The sequence below is a fragment of the Equus quagga genome, chromosome 19 (genome assembly GCF_021613505.1).
Source record: "Equus quagga isolate Etosha38 chromosome 19, UCLA_HA_Equagga_1.0, whole genome shotgun sequence".
Lineage (NCBI taxonomy): Eukaryota > Metazoa > Chordata > Mammalia > Perissodactyla > Equidae > Equus > Equus quagga.
In genome coordinates, this window is record NC_060285.1 from 14,563,779 (window position 1) to 14,582,647 (window position 18,869).

The 18,869-nt window shown below is 45.6% G+C and overlaps 1 protein-coding gene across 10 annotated transcripts in view; it reads left to right on the top strand.

Annotated features, from left to right (window-relative positions):
• LARGE1 (LARGE xylosyl- and glucuronyltransferase 1) overlaps positions 1-18,869 on the top strand; it is a 534,909-nt gene that overhangs the window by 258,440 nt on the left and 257,600 nt on the right. For all 10 annotated transcript variants that reach the window (XM_046646633.1, XM_046646628.1, XM_046646630.1 and 7 more), the window contains one exon: positions 11,030-11,153. In XM_046646633.1, the coding sequence (XP_046502589.1) occupies positions 11,030-11,153 (124 nt within the window). The remainder of the gene's footprint in view (positions 1-11,029; positions 11,154-18,869) is intronic.

The window sequence follows — 18,869 nt, forward strand, 5'->3', positions numbered from 1 at the left end:
TTAGTGAGCAGAAAAAAAATATGTTTATTTAGTAACTAAGTGTTTACCTCCTGGGCAGGAAGGTAGACCAGCTTGTAAAAATGTAAGGGTTGTCCCTTAGGATGATCTGCTTACTCTCACACTCTGCAGCCCTGTTGGTGGGAAGAAGCTGGGTGGTCTTCCTTACTTTGCATATCAAACAACTGTTTTGTTTCTGTGGGTTTTTTTTGAGGAAGATTGGTCCTGAGCTAACATCTATTGCCAGTCTTCCTCTTTTTGCTTGAAGAAGATGGTCCCTGAGCTAACATCTATGACAGTCTCCCTCTGTTTTGTATGTGGGATGCTGCCACAGCATGGCTTGACGAGTGGTGTTTAGGTCCGTGCCCAGGATCTGAACCTGTGGACCCCAGGCCACTGAAGGTGGAGTGCACGAACTTAACCACTATGCCACTGGGCCAGCCCCCAGCTGGGTTTTTTTTCAACTTCACTTGTGCCCCTGAAGAACATGGAGGATAAAATAGCATATTGGTGACTGTATCTGCCTTGAATTGTCATCTTGCTTCTTCAGGCTTAAACTTATTATAGAAGCAGATTGTGAAGAAAGGAACCCAGAATTTAAATCAAACAGAGAAACAGGAGCAGGTTCTGATTCTGGTCTTGCCATCTGTGAGCTGGGTGACCCTAGGCAAGTCATGGTACTTCTTAGAGCTTTGGCGTGTTGCCCAACCTCACCTAAAGCCCTGTTTTGAATATCAAGAGAGAGAATCTATGTGAAATATTTTTGTATAGTATTTATTTTACACTTACAAATGCAGTTCTCACTCAGCATCAGGCTCTCTTCTGTGATTTACAGATATTAATGCATTTAATGCCTATGTGACCCCACGAGGTGGGTACCGTTATTATGTCCATCTTACAGACAATGAAACTGAGGATGAATGTGTTGAGTCATGGCTCATGGTCACAAAGAGGATGGGCAGGGCTGGGTTTGAACCCAGTCAATTTAGCTGCAGAATCTGAGCTCTTAACTAAAAACAAAGTTACCATTTGGAATATCATTATTCTCATTTTTATCTTTAATCATCATTTTGGGGGACCACGCAGACATTGTTATCATTACTGTGATCTATATAATCATCTTCATCCCATGCCAGGGATGTATTTTTGAGGTGCTGAATAAGGCCTGGACATTAGCATTCTAGTAAGACTTAAGAAAATAGCATGGAAAAAGAAAAGAAAAAAAACGATAACTATATGAGGTGATAGATATATTAATTAGCTTGATTGTGGTGATTATTTCACAGTGTCTAGCTATATAAAAACATCACCTTAAACGTTTATTATATGTTTAATGTACACCTTAAATATACAATTTTTTTGTCAATTATACCTCAAAGCTGGGGGGAAGAAAAGAAACTAGCATAGACCTGTAGAATCTGTGCACAGGTAAGAGATCTGTGCTATTTGGTCCTGCACGTATATGTGAAACCAAAGAGAACTAATTCTTGTGGTTCAGATGCCAGGTGTCACACAGGCCTTTGTATTTGAACTTCATCCCAACCCAGTACAGTAGATGCCATTGTCCCCACAAATGGATGAGGAAACTGAGGCTCGGAGAGGTCAAATAGCTTGTTCAAGGTCACAGGGGAGTAAGTGATGTTCCTGGGTTTCCAGCTCTAGCAAAGCCTGGAATCCGCGCTGCTTTTACTACACCACGAGGCCTTTTGATTTTTCTGGAAAGTTGCTCTGTTCTTCTCCCATGGAGAACTTTTCTGACATGATACTGACTTGTCTTTCAATTTACCCCCGTTGTCAAGGCCACTTGTCCTCCCTCAAACCAAGAACTCACACTGACAAACCCTCATTCTGGCTGCTCTGTTTTTCTGCAATGAGTTCTGTTAAATCTCTGAGTGTAACAGAGTCCCTGAGCCTTCGAGTTGCTGTCACAGGCTCGTTCTTTTTCTAAAATTGCAATTCCGTTATAAACTTAATAATTAAGGATTATTTCGGCTCAGGTGTCCCTGTATATTTTAATAAAAACAGACCCTGGATTGCCTTGTAGGGGCCGTGCCACATTCTAGACAAAATAAGAAAGGAGAGGCAGGGAGAAAGCTGGGGTTTAATCATCTCTGCCTCTTTGTATTACCATATTTATTGCATCCCAACCTGGAACAGGGGAGCAGTTAAGGAAACCAAAGGCAGCAGGAGTGTTGCTCATTACGAGCCAAGTCTGCAGGCTCTGCTGAAGCTGAAGCATATACTGGCTTTCTCTTTGCTGTGAGAGTGTGATTGGGTCTGAATATTGAACAGGCCTAATGTCTGTGTTGTTTGAAACCAGGCAAGCTATGTGAGGGACCTGTTGTGTATGGAGATGTGGACCCAAGCCGGCCTGTTCAGGTGGAAGCCTTTTCTCATAGACTTAAAGCATGTTCCCAAAATGCATAAACTTGTGACTGGTATAAAAAACTATTTTAGGGAACCGGGCCTGGTGGCTGAGTGGCTGGGTTCATGTGCTCCGCTTCAGCGGCCCAGGGTTCGCCAGTTCGGATCCTGGGTGCCGACCTACACACCGCTCGTCAAGCTGTGCTGTGGTGGCATCCCACAGGGAAGAACTAGAAGGACCTACAACTAGAATGTACAAGTATGTACTGGGGCTTTGGGGAGGAAAAGAAAAAAAAGACTATTTTAGATGTTGTACAGATATAAAATTAAATAACATTGGATCATATATGGAGAAAATTATTCCTTTTGTGATTCTTAATGAGGTCTTGCTATCTTCCGTTGGTGACATTCCCTTTGGTGAGCTATGTCCTGAACATCTGTCTAACTCTTGCTAATTTCCCTCTGAAATAAAAGAGAATAGGATGGAGGTTCCTCACCTTTGGCTGATTTTGGAATTTGCAGAGCCTCTCATTAAAACCATTTCTTACCTTCCTGAATGCAAATCAGAGAAGTCACACATGGAGAATGAAATCTGACCTTTATTGCCTTTAGTCCTGAGTTGTAGGATGTTCTTTTAGAGGTGGGTACAATCGGGCTCTCGTTTTTGTCCCCATGAATTGGATTTACTTTCTGGTCAGAGGCCCACTTGGACAATTGCAGGCCTTTCCCACGTGGGCAAACCATTTACTGTACAACAGAGCTCTCCAAGAAAGAAGCCCAGAAACAGCTGAGCAGACCAGGCCTAATTCTTTCTCCCAAACTCGTAGGTCAGAACGTCACTCCCCATCTCTGGCAAACCAGTAAGTTTTGGGATGTCATTCACGTACCATAAAATTCAGTCTGTAAAAGTATACAATTTGGTGGTTTTTAGTATATTCACAGAGTTGTGCAGCCGTCACCAGTATCTAATGTTAGACTCTCTTCAGCATCTCAAGAAGAAACCCCCATACCCATTAGCAGTCACTCCCCATTTCCCCCTTCCTTTATCCCCTAGCAACCGCTAGTCTACTTCCTGTTTCTATGGATTTGTTTATTCTGAACATTTCGTGTATAGTCGCGTGTCACTTAACGACAGGGATGCGTTCTGAGAATTGCATCATTAGGTGATTTCGTGGTTGTGTGAACATCATAGAGTGTACTTACACAAACGTAAATGATCTAGCCTACTACACCTCTAGGCTTTATGGTAGTAATCTTATGGGGGCACTGTTGTATATGGGGTCCGCCATTGACCTAAATGTCTTTATGTGGTGCATGAGTATAAATGGAATTGTATACTGTTTGGTCTTTTGTGACGGGCTTCCTTCACTTAGGATAATGTTTCAAGGTTCATTCACGTTGTATTATGTGCCAATACTTCATTCCTTTTCATTGCTCAGTAATATTCCATTGTATGGATATTCCACATTTTGGTCATCTGTTCATCAATTGGTAGCCACTTGGGTTGTTACTACTTCTTGACTATTATGAATAATTCTACTATATAGGTTTGTATACAAGCTTTGTGTGGACATACGTTCTCATATGTTTTTTATATATAACTAGGAGTAGAATTGCTCAGTAACTCAGCAGTAGTAACTCTGCTTAATTTTTTGAGAAACTGCCAAACTGTTTTCCAAAGCAGCTACAGCCATTTTAAAATTCCACAAGTAACAAATGAGGGTTCCAGTAGCTCCACATCCTCACCAACACTTGTCGTTGCCTGTCTTTTTTATTTTAGCCATTTTCATGGGTATGAAGCGATGTCTCATGGGTGACTAATAATAAAGATGTTGTGCTTCTTTTCTTATGCTTATTGGCCATTTGTATATCTTGTTTGAGAAATGGCTGTTCAAATCTTTTACTCAGTTTTTACTCAGCTTACTTCTTTGTATTGTTTGAGTTGTAAAGATCTTTATATATAATGGCTACAAGTCTCTTATCAGACATATGCTTTGCATATATTTTCTTCTGTTCTGGGGTTATCTTTTTCTCTTTCTTGATGGTGTCCTTTGAAGCACAAAAATTTTTAATTTTGATGAAGATCAGCGTATCTGTTTTTTCTCTCATTGTTTATGCTTTACTGTCATATCTAAGAAACCATTGCCTAAGCCAATGTTAAAAGATTTACTCCTACATTTTCTTCGAGGTGGCTTTTCACCTAGCTTCCAGGTAATTATGTCAAGCTGTGAGGGCATTTGGATCTCTTTGGTAATTATTCCATTGTCCATTTATTCGTTCTTTCAATAAACAGTTACTGGATGGTTATATCTACAAGGAACTGTTATAAATCTGGGAATAAGATATTAACAACACGCAGCTCCCAGTGCCAAGACTCCATCCAGCAGGGAACAGAGAAGTGAATAGTCAGTGGATTATTACAGACATCTAAGTTTTGAGCCCTGAATTCAGTGGGAGGTATGAAGAAAGGCATGTGGCCCAGGGGAATGGCTTCCTCAGAGCCGTGGTGTCTAAATTGAGAACGGAAGGCTGGAAGCAGTTAGCCAGCAGTGTGTGGGTGGTGGAGGAAGAGACGACAGCATGAACACAAGCCTGCAGGAGAGCATGGCTACTCCTGGCACTGCACCCATGGCCAGGAACTTTCTAAGCACTGGGGTTGTTGAGAGTAAACAGGAGAGCAGCTCCTTTGTGAAACTAGAGCACCTCTGCCCTAGACAGCTCACATTCTAGTGGAGAGTGGGAGATAGACCTGCAGAGGACTATGGGGATTTCCAGTTCTAGTAAGTGCTGGGAAGAAACCAAACAGGGCAATGGGGCAGGGAGCGATGGGGGAGAGAGAGGGGCTCTTGGGATGGGGCGACCACGGAGGTCCTCCCTGAGGAGGTGACACTTGAGTTTACTCCTGAAGGAGGAGCAGGAGCTGATCCCATGCAAGCCTGGGGAAGAGAATGACTGGAGGGCAGGGTTCGAGGAGGGAGTGGGCAGACATGAGCCTGGAAAGGTGGACGAGGTGAGATCCTGGAAGGTCCTCTTAGCCCCATGCGGGAGGCTGGATTTCATACGTTTTACAGCAGCGGACTGTGTGATCATTTGGTGAGAGCACAGGGTTTCCAGGATGGAGGGTTGGAGAGAGCAAGCTCAGAGACAGAGGAATAGATTCATGAGCTATCACTGAAGGTCAGATAGGGTAATAGTTAAAATTTACAAAGTCCTTACTGCCTGCAAGTCACTGTTCTAAGTGCTTCGGTCCATCTGACACCAACTATGAGGTAAGAGCTGTTATTATAAACTCCGTTTTACAGATTAAGGAACTGAGACTCAGAGATTAAGAAGCCTGACTGTGGTCACATCATTAGTTTGTGACAGACCAAAGTAAGAAGCCAGACAGTTTGGCTTCAGGGACCCAGCTCCTAACCATTAGGCTAATCTGCCTCTGAGGACTTGCCACTGATTGGGTGTGTGGGATGTGGCAAGGCAAGGAGCCTAGATGATGCTCCCATTTCTAGCTTGTGAGGATGGAGAAGTGCAGCTTTCACCTATGTGGGGAATTCAGGAGGACGGGCGTGTCTAAGGGGCCAAGAGGACAGAATGAGCCCCTGCTTCATATCCCAGGCATTGTTTCAGGGGCTTGGCTGCACGACTCTGTGTCCCCATGGAGCTTACAGTCTTGAGGAGAGACAGGTACTAAGCACACGCTCCAAAATAGTCACTTGGTGTGTTAGAGTGGTTGTATTTGGGGCCGTCTTGATTCTGAGGGGTATGAAGGTGGGACCATCTGCTTGGTAGCTGGATTTACAAGTTAAAGCAAAAGGGACACGTTCTGGCTCAGACAGAAGCTCCAAGAAAAGTGGTCTGGATGATGTTTTCAGGTGCTTTCCCTGTGGCCACCGAGAGGTGAAGGTGACGAGACCCACATTCTCATGATGGTACGGAGGGCACCGCACTAGCAGGGCCCCTCTGCGCATTTCGTCTCCGGAGAATGAGACTCGAGCCGCTGCTGGTTAGCCTGCATTCGATTGCTGAGACAGTGTGGGCACCTTCCAGGGACTCAGTGGTCTCCTGGGCTGGGGCCCTCATGTCCTCTGAGTAAGTGTTTTCATAGTCTTCGAATGAGGGAGACAAATGAGGCACTGACCCCTTTGACAATGCAAGCACCTAGTCTTGCCCTAAAGATGAGCTGAGTTTCTTTCTGCATTTACTCTTCCTACTGGAGAGACTTTAAATGGACCAGAGGAAGAACATGCAGGGGGAATACCTCATAGGAATGCTTGTGGCATCCTCCTCCAAGAGCCTGTTCTCTCACCCACGCTGGTCCATCTTCCCCTCTGTAACCAGATTAACCTCCTGAATTGCAGCTTTGATCTGCTGCCTGCCGAGCGCCCCCAACCTTGTCTGGCTCTCTTTCTCTGAGAGAATGAAATCACGGTTCTTAGGAATTCACACACTCTGGCCCAGCCTGCCGTTAGGACTTTCTCTCTCTTTTTCTTTTTATCCTCCTTACTCCTGGAATACAGTAGGTGTCCAATAAATGTTGTATGATCCACCCAAATAAGACTATTATTCTTTCACGGACATGCTGTGTACTTTCCCTCCTGTTTCTTTCCTTATTCTCTTGCATCCTGCAGAATACCTTTCTCTATCCTCCACCTTTTCCCACCCAAAGGTTCAGTTTAATTGCCACAAAGTCCATGGAAACTTCTTGATTCTCCACTAGTGAGAAGTGGTCTCTTCCATCCTCACACCCCTGTAACTTTCATGCTCCTCCTTGAAGAGCCATCCCATACGGTCCTGGAGGTTGTGCACCATCCAACTGTAAGGTACCTTTCACTTACTGTCTCTGTCAGTCTATTCAAATGGCTCCCTGGGAGGTATGCCATTCCCAAACTTTGCAGTTGCGTGTGGCATCCCAGTGTTCTGGCACACCGTGTTCGAACATTTATCTGGTTGTTTGTATTCTTTCTTTCTCTGTCTCCACCAGGTTGATAGCTGCCTAAAGAGAGGACCCTGAGCTCATGCATCACCTAAAGCCCTATTATTCTCACATGTACTTGCTGCTTGGTAGCTCTTGGTTGGATGTTTATCTGTTCACCTCTTTTGTTTTTGTCTGTGGATGGAGGAACTAATTGAAAATACTTTATTTGAAAAGTGGTGCAAAAGCAGTAGAGAAAATAACAGTTTCCTAAGTTAATGTTGGTAATAGTTGTCTTAGTCTGTTTGGGCTGTTATAACAAAATACCGCAGACTGGGTGGCTCATAAGCAACAGAAATGTATCTCTCATGCTTCTGGAGGCTGGGAGTCCAAGATCATGGCACCTGCGTGGTCAGGTTCTGGTGGGGCCTGCGCGCTGTCTGCAGACTGCTGACTTCTCGCCATGCCCTCACATGGGGGGAGAGGGAGGGCTCTCTCTCTGGAGCCCCTTTTATAAAGGCACAAATCCCTTTCAGGAGGACTCTGCACTCACAACCTAAACATCTCCTGAAGGCCCCACCTCCTGATACCATCACCTTAGGGGTTAGGATTCAGTATATTAACGGGGGTGGCGGGGTACAAACATACAGACCATACCAATAGTTAACATATGTTGAAATCTTACCACACCAGGAAATTTACTAAGCACTTTGTATATGTCATTTAATTCTCACAATTATCCCATGTAACATTGCTTACTTGCCATTATTGTTCCTGTTTTAAGATGAAAAAATTGAAGCCTAGAGAGATGAAGTGACTTGCTTATAGTCACTCAGTAATTCAGCCAGGCTTCCAACCCAGACCTTCTGGAGCGGAGCCCCAACTCGGTACAATTGATGCGCAGTGTGCCATCGACTGTTTTTATCTTATGGTGAGGTTAACAGTGACACAGAAGGGGCGTGGCTTTCTTTTTCTGTCCCACAAGTGTTTGTTGAGCACCCGTGATGTGCGAGCCTCTCTGCTGGGCACTGGGGATGGAGATGAATAGAGGGTTCCTGTCCTCGGGGGCCTCACAGGGGAGACAGGGAGTCAGGGGTTTGAATATGTATCACAATGCCATGCTGTAAATGTTAGATTCACTTTTCATCTGAGATGCTGAGTTGGCAGGAAAAGGGACGGGCGCAAAGAAGATTTCCAGGAGGAGATGACTTCAAAAGGGAATTTTGAAGGGTGGATGGGAACTCACGGGACCTCCAAGTAGGGGGAGAGTAGTCCATGGAGAGGGAACAGCACAAGCAAAGATGCAGACATGTGGAAAGCATGATGTGTTGGAGCAAATATAAGTAGCTTGATCTGTTTGGTATTGTCACTCCACACCATCGTACCATCCCTCCACTGTAGATAAAAATGCAAGCTGGTAATTATGCAGGCTTACCTTTATCCATTCTCGATTGTGAGACTCCATTGTGGCTCCTGTGAGGAAGGTGGTTGTGCCAACAAGATATATGGACCCTCTGTGACTTTGACTCAGTGCCTCTGCCTTAGCCTTCAGGCAGATCACTGGCCAATAAACAAATACCATCACCTCCTCACACCACCAATCATCACGCAGGCCTACTGGCAGCTTCCTAGAGCGAAGCTTCTTATAGGGCAGACATGCCCCTTCCCCCGGGTGTAGGTGGTTTAATGGGAGCATTTGCAGTGTTCAGCCAGTGGGTCCCCTGGAGAAGTTGTGCCGTGCTGATTGCTTCTTCGATTCATTTATTCAGTTTATCAGCCTTGAGCACCTGTTATGTTTCTGGCAGGTTAGCCTTGGATGATAACTTCCTTCATTTTTAGACTCATCCATCCAGCTCCACCTGGCTTTGCCACCCTCACCCTAAGCTTGGTACACCCAGTCCCAAACCCATCTTCTTTCTCCAGTATGCCTTCTTGTATCTCCCATCTGGGAGACATCACCACCAACCCAGGAACCCCAGTGTAATCCTCTGCTGCTTCCTCTCATTTCCCCCATACCTAAGATCTCTTCTCCTGAAATCCCTTTGGATTCATTCTCCTTGTTGCTCCTCCTCAGACACTGTCTTAAATAGATTCTCTTTTCACATTCTGGTCTAATCTCCTAAATGATGTGTCCACCTTTATTCCCCTTATCTGTCCGCTCTCCATCACCCACCATCCATTCAATTCGCTTATTGAACTCCTACTATGTTCCAGGCACTAGGCTAGATCCTGGGGCTATCCATCTGAATATAGCTGGCATGACCCTTGACCTCCCTGAGCTCACAGTCAAGTGGGGATGGGGACAAGTAAACAGGCGATCACAACCTGAAGATGGGTGCATGGTGCTGAGATATTGTCTGTTAGGAAGGGCCCCTGACCTAGTCATGGGCCGTCAGGAAAGGACTGGGAGCAAATGGTGGTGGCCCTCAGAACTGAAGTCTGGGTAAGAGAGAACCACGTGCTGAATGGGAAGTGTGAAGGGAGAGGGAGGAAGAAGGAGAGGGCAAGACCGTGAGATTCACGAGAGCAGGGATGGTGTGTCTTCCTCACCACTGTGTCCCCAGCATCCTGCTCTTCCCCTGGCAGGTAGTAGGTGTTCAATAAATATTTGTCAAATGAGCATGTCCAAGATGGTTTTCTGCAGAGCAAACTGAATATGCAAAGGCCCAGGTAGAGAGAGCATGGTGCATGAAAGATGTGTGTCTAGCACTTAGGACAGGGCTGGGGAGCGACAGCACAGGAGGCTGAGAGCTCAGAGCCAGGTCATATTGGTCCCCCATGTCTCCCTGATGAAGTCCAGACTGTTTAGCTGGGCATTCATTGCTCTGCTTCCTGTGTGCTCTCATCTCTCTCCTCCTCTGCTCTAACCTTAGAGACCCTGCTAACCACTTCCTCCCTCCACCACACTCTCAACACACTCTGGGCTTGGGCCACCGTCCCTTATGATTCTCCCGGGATTGGGTCCCCTCTCCCTTTGACTGCGGTCAAAGTCGTCTTTATCCTATAGGGCACTGCTGCCTGAAGTCGTCCACATCCCTCTGACTCATCAGAATTAGCCCTTCTTTTTCTTTACTCCCATGGAACTTTGTGTCCTGTTGTCATCATCACACTGTCACGTTCCCCTTCAGGTGTATGTTTGATTGTGGATCGTCTCTCTAAATCGTACGAGCTCCTTGAGGTCAGAGGGAACAAGTCATTTTCTTCTTTAGATTTCCCAGAGGTGCTGAATCATAGTATTACAATGTATGTTGGTATTTTTACTAGCACAATAGTATTTATGAAGCACCTCTTCTGGATTGAACTATTGCTTTGTGCCTGGCAGTCCCTCAGAAGGGCATATCTGCTATTTATTATTATCCCAGCTGTGTTTATTATTGACATGCGTTATACATCGCACATATTATCTCATCCACTCGACACAGCAGCCTGGGGAGGAGATTTCCTCACTGTTTTGGGGGAGTGAAGCAACAGCAGTGCAGAGGTGTGGCGGTTCGCTTGAATGGTGTCACCAACGACTCTACCCTGTCTGGTCCTCAGTTGTCACCTCTGAGATGCCGAGTTTGGGGGATAGGTCTTCCTTCTCTCCTTTTCTGCTCTGACATCCTCACCAGTCAGCACTGGTTTAATAACAGGCCTGATTTACTTTCACAAGGGCTGTTAGAAACTGGCCGCACGTGGCGAATTGATAAGAGCGCTTTTGCGGCTGGAATTCAAAGGCCTGCCTTCTCCTCCTGACCCTCGTGCTTCTCCTTCTCACAGGCGGAACCCTCTGCACTTCCACCTCATCGCCGACTCCATCGCGGAGCAGATCCTGGCGACGCTCTTCCAGACCTGGATGGTGCCCGCCGTGCGTGTGGACTTCTACAACGCAGATGAGCTCAAGGTACAGGCGGGAGGGAGGGGCGCCTCCCAGGTCCCTCAAGATGGAAGCTCTTCTTGTTCATGGTTTGGTAGACTGCAGCCTTGGCAGCCACCTCAGCTCCCAAGTGGAAATGCCCAGGGTGTGACTGAGGTGGTTTGCCACCTGAATCTGATTTTGTCATCAAGAGCAGTCAAGCGACCACTCCTTTAGCACAGTAATGAATGTTGGTCTGTGCAGCTCTGGCCACCAAGGCTTTTCTGTAGAAGCTGGAGGCCATTAGCTTCCTATGTATCTGAAAGAGATTTGTTGTACTACTGTCTAGAGAATTCCGTCACCCAGTGAAATTTGAGTTCATGTTTTGTCATTCTCTGGTCGTAAGACACAGAGGAAATACCTATACCTTTACTGGGTTTCTTTTCTCATCAGTAGAAAAGGGATTGTAATACTAACCTCATGGGGTAATTAAGAGGCTGAAATTGGAGCATGTATGTGAATGTGCTTTCAAAGACTGTGCTGAATAAATATTAAGGATTACGATGTACTGGAGAGTTTCAACCAAATGAGACTGATTTGGTGATGTCACTCCCTTGCTTAAAATCCTTCTGCAGCGCCACTTTGCCTGCATCAAGATTGAGATTCACAGTCTGATTAAGAAGTCCTGCATATTCTCGCTCTTGATTCTTCTTCCAGTCTCATCTGTTGTCATTCCTGCAAATCCACCCTCTCACTTAGCTCTAGGAAAGTGCCTCTGGTTCTCTCTGCCCTCTCTCCTATATTTGAGCATTTGCGTATGTGATTCCTTCTATCTGACGTGCCCTTCTGCTTACCTTGTCACAAGTTTGCTCATCCTTCAGAACTCAGCTGCACTGCCACCTCCTCTGACAGCCTTCCCTGACTTCTCGAGGAAGGAGGAAGACATTTTTTATTCACTTGCCTGTCTACTACTTTAGTATAGAACCTTCTTAATGGGGACGGGGGTCGCATCCTAGTCTTTACTGTATTTCTGGTGCATCATTGGTACCCTGGAATGCTTGTGGATCTAACAAATTGCTGTTATTAGAGGAACATGTAACTTTGCAGTTACACGTTGATGCTGTTTGCAGTCACCTTGGGAAGAACTAAACACCTAGGTGAGGCTGATTCTAGCAAATTGCTTGTTCCCAACCTCATAAAGCCATTAGCTTTTCATTTTAGAGCCATAACATGTTAAATAGATCACAGACATGCTGGCTGGAGTTTCTGATTTGTCCCATATTTCAGGCTCTGAGGTTGATGGAGATGTTCAGAATTTAGCGTTTGGGGATGTTGTGGTAATTTGTGTGCCATTTGAATCTCTTCTGAGCTAAAATTGATTAACACTCTTAAAGAGGGAAAAACAAAATTTAGCAAATTGCTGTGCTAATTAAGGTGAAAGCAAGCCACTCTGTCTCCCAGGGTCTCAGCGCCAACGCCGTGGGGAAAAGCAGTGGTGGGGAAGGGCAGCATCTGGCGCAGAAGGAAGCTTCTGCTACCTCCTTCATCATCCTCCTTTCTTTTGGCAGCCGTGTGCTGTGTCCCTGGCGAGCCCGTGCCCTCTGCTTTTTAAGAGAAGTCAAAGTGGTTGCACAAACCCCAAGTTCATATCCTGGCTTGCCACTGGAGAAACTATCGGATTTGGGTTCTGAGCCTTGGCTCTCTCAGCTGTCAGATGTGGGACAGTGCCAGCCACCAAGGCAGGGATCAAATAAGATAACTCCCGGGAAGGCCTGGCCCTGCCTGAAATGCATCAGTCTTGGAAATACCCCATTCCCTTTGCAGCCAAGGCAACATGGTATTACAGTGCTCCTGAGTGCATGGCCTGTTACGAAGTCCATGGAGAGGTGGGAGGTTGAAGGAGTAAGGCACTAGGGGCTGTAATCTACTCCTTGAACCCCAGGGCTTCCGTGAGGTCTTGGAGGAAATAGGGGTGGGAGGGAGAAAGGCTGATACTGACTCTCGTGCCCACTGGAAACCAGTCGACCTGCCGCACATGATTTTCCATACTGGATTTTTATCCATTTGAATTGAAGATGCATGGCTTAAAAAATAAAAAGAATTTTAAAAAGTACAATTTGATATGTTCTAAAAGATACTATCTCCAGAGTCCTGTTCTCTACCCTCTATACCATGCCCTACAGCTATATTTTATTTCCCTACCAATTAAATACCTATCTCCCACAGTCCTGGATCCCATGAGGCTGTTGTCAGAATCCAGTGAGGACAATGAGTATGAAAGCATTTTGTCAAACATAAGTTTTCCATAATAATAATGATAACAGTACTAATAATTTATACATAGTCTCACTCAACAAACCACAGACCATGATCTGCCCATTCCTCCCAACCTGAGCCTCTCCTGCCTCATAGCATCGCTGTCTATCTACTTAGTTGCTCTTCCGGAACCAAGAGTTTGCCTTTGATAGGTCCCTTTCCCTACTGTGTCTCTAACCGTTCCACATCCTAGCTTGTCTGCATCTCCACTGCCAGCATCCTAGTCTAAGCATTTGTGATCTTTCCCCAGCACAACAGCAGCTTTTTTCCAGATTAGTCTCTTCTCTTCTGCTCTGCTCACTTCTCCTCGCCCAAATCTATTCTTCATCAGTAGCATGAGTCACCATTCCCAAAAGCGAGCCCAACCATGCCATCCCCTTTCCTCTGCATAAAACCTTCAGTGATTTCCCCAGGCTCTTAAGATAGAGACCACAGTCCTTAAGTGAGTCACATTTCCCTGCACAGTCTGGCTCCTGCCTCCTTCCAACTTCATCTTGCGCCACCAGCAGCACCATTGCCCACTCCCTCCGTCTCGTGTTTGCTCTGCTCCTTCTCTCCCACCAGGGGGCCTTTGCACAGGTTGTTTCTTCTATCTGTTAGACTCTGTACCCCAGCCTGCCTTCTCTTCCCCCACTGCTAATTAATTCCAAGTTCTTTGGCATAAGCTACATTTACTCAGGGAAACTTTCCCTGCCTTCCTCATCTCCTAGGGTTCCTTTGTTATATGTTCTCATAGGATCGCATATGTTTCTTCAGGACACTCATTGCAGAGTATACTCTTTTATGCCTTTGTGGGGTGTGCCGGTAAATGTCTGTCTCTCCCCTAGACAGTAGGCTCCAAAAGGGCCAGGATCATGTCTGGGTTTCATCACCCCTTTACCCCTAAAGCCTGGTGTGATGCTTGGCCTATGAGATTGTTTGCTAAGTGAATGATACACGGTAAACTCAGACCTGGGTCTCTAAGAATAATGAAGCCATTAGGAACGGGGTTATCTATCACTCTTAGGGCTCACCACCTTCCTGAAGCCTGTTGTGCCTCAGGGCATGGGTCAGCAGCCAGGTATTTGTCTACAGGTGACCCTGCGGTGGCCTAAATAAGGCAGCTCCATCTGTACCTGCCCATGTAACGTCCCCAGAGCAGCCCTGGGACAGGTGAGTGTCTTTCCATGGCAGGTACACAAGGAAGAGAACACATTAAAATGCCATCCATTAGCTGACATTAGAGAAGGAGGAAGATCAGGAGAGAATGGGCCCATGCTGTGTTCTGCAGCTGTGATCAGGCAGCACGTCAGACGGTACCCTCCGCAGACACACACACGGCTGCCTCCCCTGATGCCACTCGGAGAAGCCACTTGGTACGGCTGTTGGAAATGGCATTTCTCAGAAATATTCCTGCGGGCCCATTATTCTATCTCTTAGGCTGGAGAATGGAGTCATAGGAAAAGGAAGTTGATGAGGGATGGGAGCATGATTAAAAACGAACTGTGGGAAATTCCTGGTGCACTGGTACGCTTCTCCCATAATGACCAATTAGTGTGGATTTGCAAATGCTGATCGCTCAGCCTGCTTGTGTTTGTGGCCTGTAAAATGCTCCTGGGTCTGCTGATGTTTACACGGCTCATTCATTTCCGGCCTCTGAGTCCCCGTATCAACAGGCGACCAGGACCAACTGCGTCTTTGTGCTCCGAACTCCACTCAAGATGTGCAGCGTGGGGGGACGACACGTGCTGTCACTCACTTCTCACGACAACCCTGTGGGGTGGAGAGGGGACTTTTATTACCTCCATCTCACAGATAATTTATAAATGGAAGCACAGAATTGAAGAGTATTTGCCTAAGATCAGGCAGGTAATAAATGCCAAGGCCGATATTTGACTTTTCCCTTTCCAGATGAAATGAGATGAGATATGGGATCGTACGATTCAGGAGACACGAACGGGGAACAGATCTGAAGGAAAAGAGGGAGAACAGACTGTAACCACAGGGGAGTGACGTTGCCGCTGTTGAGTTGCACTTGAACCCCAAATTCCTGTCTTCAGTGACTTTGGATCCTCTGGGCTGTGGTGTAACATCAGTTGTTTATGGAACACTTACTTTGTTTCTCCTGTTTTATGTGGTTCTCATAGAGGTGCTCACAACTCTGTGGAGCAGGTGGTTGTTATCTCATTATACAGATAAGGAAACCGAGCTTAGGAGGTTAAATAACTAACCCCAAATCACATGCATAGCTAGGACACGGCAGCACCAGGAGTAAAACCCAGAGCTATCTGATGCCACAATCCATGCTCTTTCTCCTATGTTATATTTTCTTCTCTGTGGCCTGTTTTTTGGGGGTTTTTTTTGAAGATTAGCCCTGAGCTAACTACTGCCTAATCCTCCTCTTTTTGCTGACGAAGATTAGCCCTGAGCTAACATCTGCTGCCAATCCTCCTCTTTTTGCTGAGGAAGACTGGCCCTGAGCTAACATCCATGCCCATCTTCCTCTACTTTATATGTGGGACACCTACCACAGCTTGGCTTGCCAAGTGGTGCCATGTCCGCACCTGGGATCCGAACCGGCGAACCCCGGGCCTCCGAAGCAGAACGTGTAAACTTAACCGCTGCACCACTGGGCTGGCCCCTGTGGCCTGTTTTTAAGCTAAGATACTATAATTGCATCTAGACAAGGGTCCTCTAAGCTCTCAGTGGTGGTCTTTTTCTGGTTGTTCGTGAAGAACAAATGTGTTAAACATGACCCCTCCATTTAAAGGCCTACTGGGAGTGGAGCTTCCTGCTGGGGATAAAAGAGTACCACACTAACGATGCTGCTGAGCTTTGGGACGGCCCCATCAGTCTCACCCAAGGATCATTTTCTAAACTAAATAGTCATTACTCTGGACAGTTTGCCTTCAATCAGCGATACCTATCTTGCTAGATTTCAGACGAGACCTTGCATGTCTGCCAGCCTCTGATCTTGTCCCAGTTGGCCCAGAAAGTCGCCTTCCTGCCACACTGGGGTGAGGATGCTCCGAGCTCGTGAAGGGAAGCTGCTGGGGGCAGGAGCTGTTTCATGATTCACCTGTCTAGCTGGGAGCCCTAATTTATCTCCTTTTCTCTTAGACCCGATGCCTGCTCATTACCAACATCAGAAAGATCATGAAGCAGGATTCAAGACTATGGTTACAGAAAATATTGATGGTTGACTCTCAAAATTGGCTCCCTACTCGTTCTCAGTTGCCTTTGTACTGGTCCCTGTGGAGTATTGCAGAGGTTCTCTTTAGATAACAGCAATCTTTCAACACCTAGCTGTCCTTTGGGAGACAGCTCGGGGGATGGATAAACTGCTGCCTTCCCTCTCTGTTTCCTGGGAAGATATGCTTCCCGAATGATAGACATTTTCAGCTAGGAGGGACTGATGGTAACGTGAAATCATAGGGTCTCAGGGTTAGAAGGAAGCCAGTACTCAGAGCCTTTTTAGGAGAAATGAGGCCCAGGGAGGTTAAGCAACTTGCCCAAGAGCTCACATATGAATCTTTTCAACCTGGTCCTCTTCCCAAAATTGGGTGTGTGTGTTATGATTGCCGGGCCTAGGATATAGTTCAGAGAGACCACACTTGGTGAATACCCCACCTCATGGGGTGGAGCAGTTCTAGTTAAACTTCGCCTGCAGAAGAAAGATGGAAGACAAAGGATATGTCTCATGGAGTGCATGATCTTCCCTAAGGTGCCCTGCGGAAGAAGTAAGTTATGCGTGACCTTCAGAATTTCCTTGTCCAGGTTCACTATGATATGGTAATACTGAGAGTGATACATAGAGCTTAATTGTCTTTCGAAATTGGTAGCTCGAGCTCCCCTTTATTGGTGAAGATTAAATCCAATTAAATGAAGTTCAGAATGAAAAGCCCAGTGCTTGGCACATAGTAGGCACTTTATTTTCTTTCCTTCCCTTTCCATATAATTGTAGATGGATGTGATTAACCTCTTTAATCTTCTCCGTTCCAAATCTCCCATGTCAACACAACTTCTCTTTTCTACAACAGAGAAACAGATGACTGTTGACCTCTCATCAGAGGGTATGCATTTTGAGTTGTTTTTCTGGAATAGTTTATGGATGTTTGCTCTTGTTCTTTCTCTCCTTTTGGGTCTCAGATTATGCAGGAAGGCTGGCTGAGGTTAAATATTATGCCCAGATCTGGAAAAGTTGCCATCCTCCCTTTTTTTTTTATCCCTTTTATTGGTCGTTCCATTCTCCATGTGGTTTGTGAATATGAAGGCTGATTCTGTAAGGCCAGCAGTGCACCCCTGGCATTTGTGATGGGCTTTTTTCCTTCATATGTTGAGGGCAAGATCACAGATGGGACATGGATAAGTGAAATGCGTTTGAAAACATACCTTTCTGTATTTTGAAGACTGATCTTTGGCTTTTAACTATTAGACAGGGAAAATTGTAGACAACGAATAGAAATTGTAATCTGCCTTAGAAAAGAATCTTTCTATGTCAGTTGTACAGTTCCCTTTACACAGGCAAATGTTTCTTTGTGTAACAGAGTATCCTAGTGAATGGGCCCTGTCCCCTTTTGAGAATCATAAAATCTTAATTAGGAAGGAACTTAGTATTCACCTAGCATACCTTCCACTTTCTTCTATAATATTCTATGTAAATGGTCATTAATCTTCTGCTTTTGAATACTTCTGGAGATAAGAGATCATTACGCCCCAAAGGAGCTTGTTCCGTATTTAGAAATTCTATTAGAAATATTCACCTTGTTCTGTAATGAAGTCTTCATCTTTTTGATTCCCCCCTTGGTCCTGAGTATTAATAAAGACCAAATGCAAGTATATGTGTCATTGTCTGTTAACTCATCTGTCTTCCCCACCAGATAATGAGAACCAGGAGGGCAAGCCCTGTAACTTTTATCTCTATACCCACCTCTTAGGACAAAACTTTGCCGATAATGGCCTCCAACCAATGCATGGGTTCCATACTTTGGGACTGTAGAGTGTGTCAATCACTTGTTTGAAGACCTGGCATGTCTACTGAGTCTTCTCATCGTTCCCATTCCTTCAACTATATCTCAAATAGCAGTGCTCAAAACCTAGTTGACACTTATATATATCTTCTGATGTATTTGTGTAGTAAATGGTTTCCAAGTTGCTGCCTTTCTTGAGTGTGCTCGCTTTTGTCTCTGTCTCATGTATCTAACCGTTATCTGTGGTTCTTCAAAGTACAGCAGTTATTCCTCACCTGCGCATGTGACTTGCCCCACCAGGAGCTGTAATTGGTCTCGGCTCAGAGATTAAATTCATTTAAAGCAATTAAGTGTCCCCGGACCCACCTTTTCCCCATCCTGAGTATTGATTCCTTCCCATTTTCATTGCTGTGGTCTTCTTCATTCCCCTGGATAAAGAAGGTAATGCTTTCATGTACCTTATTTAATTGCGTCTTCTCAAAAATCCTGTGCTAGAGAA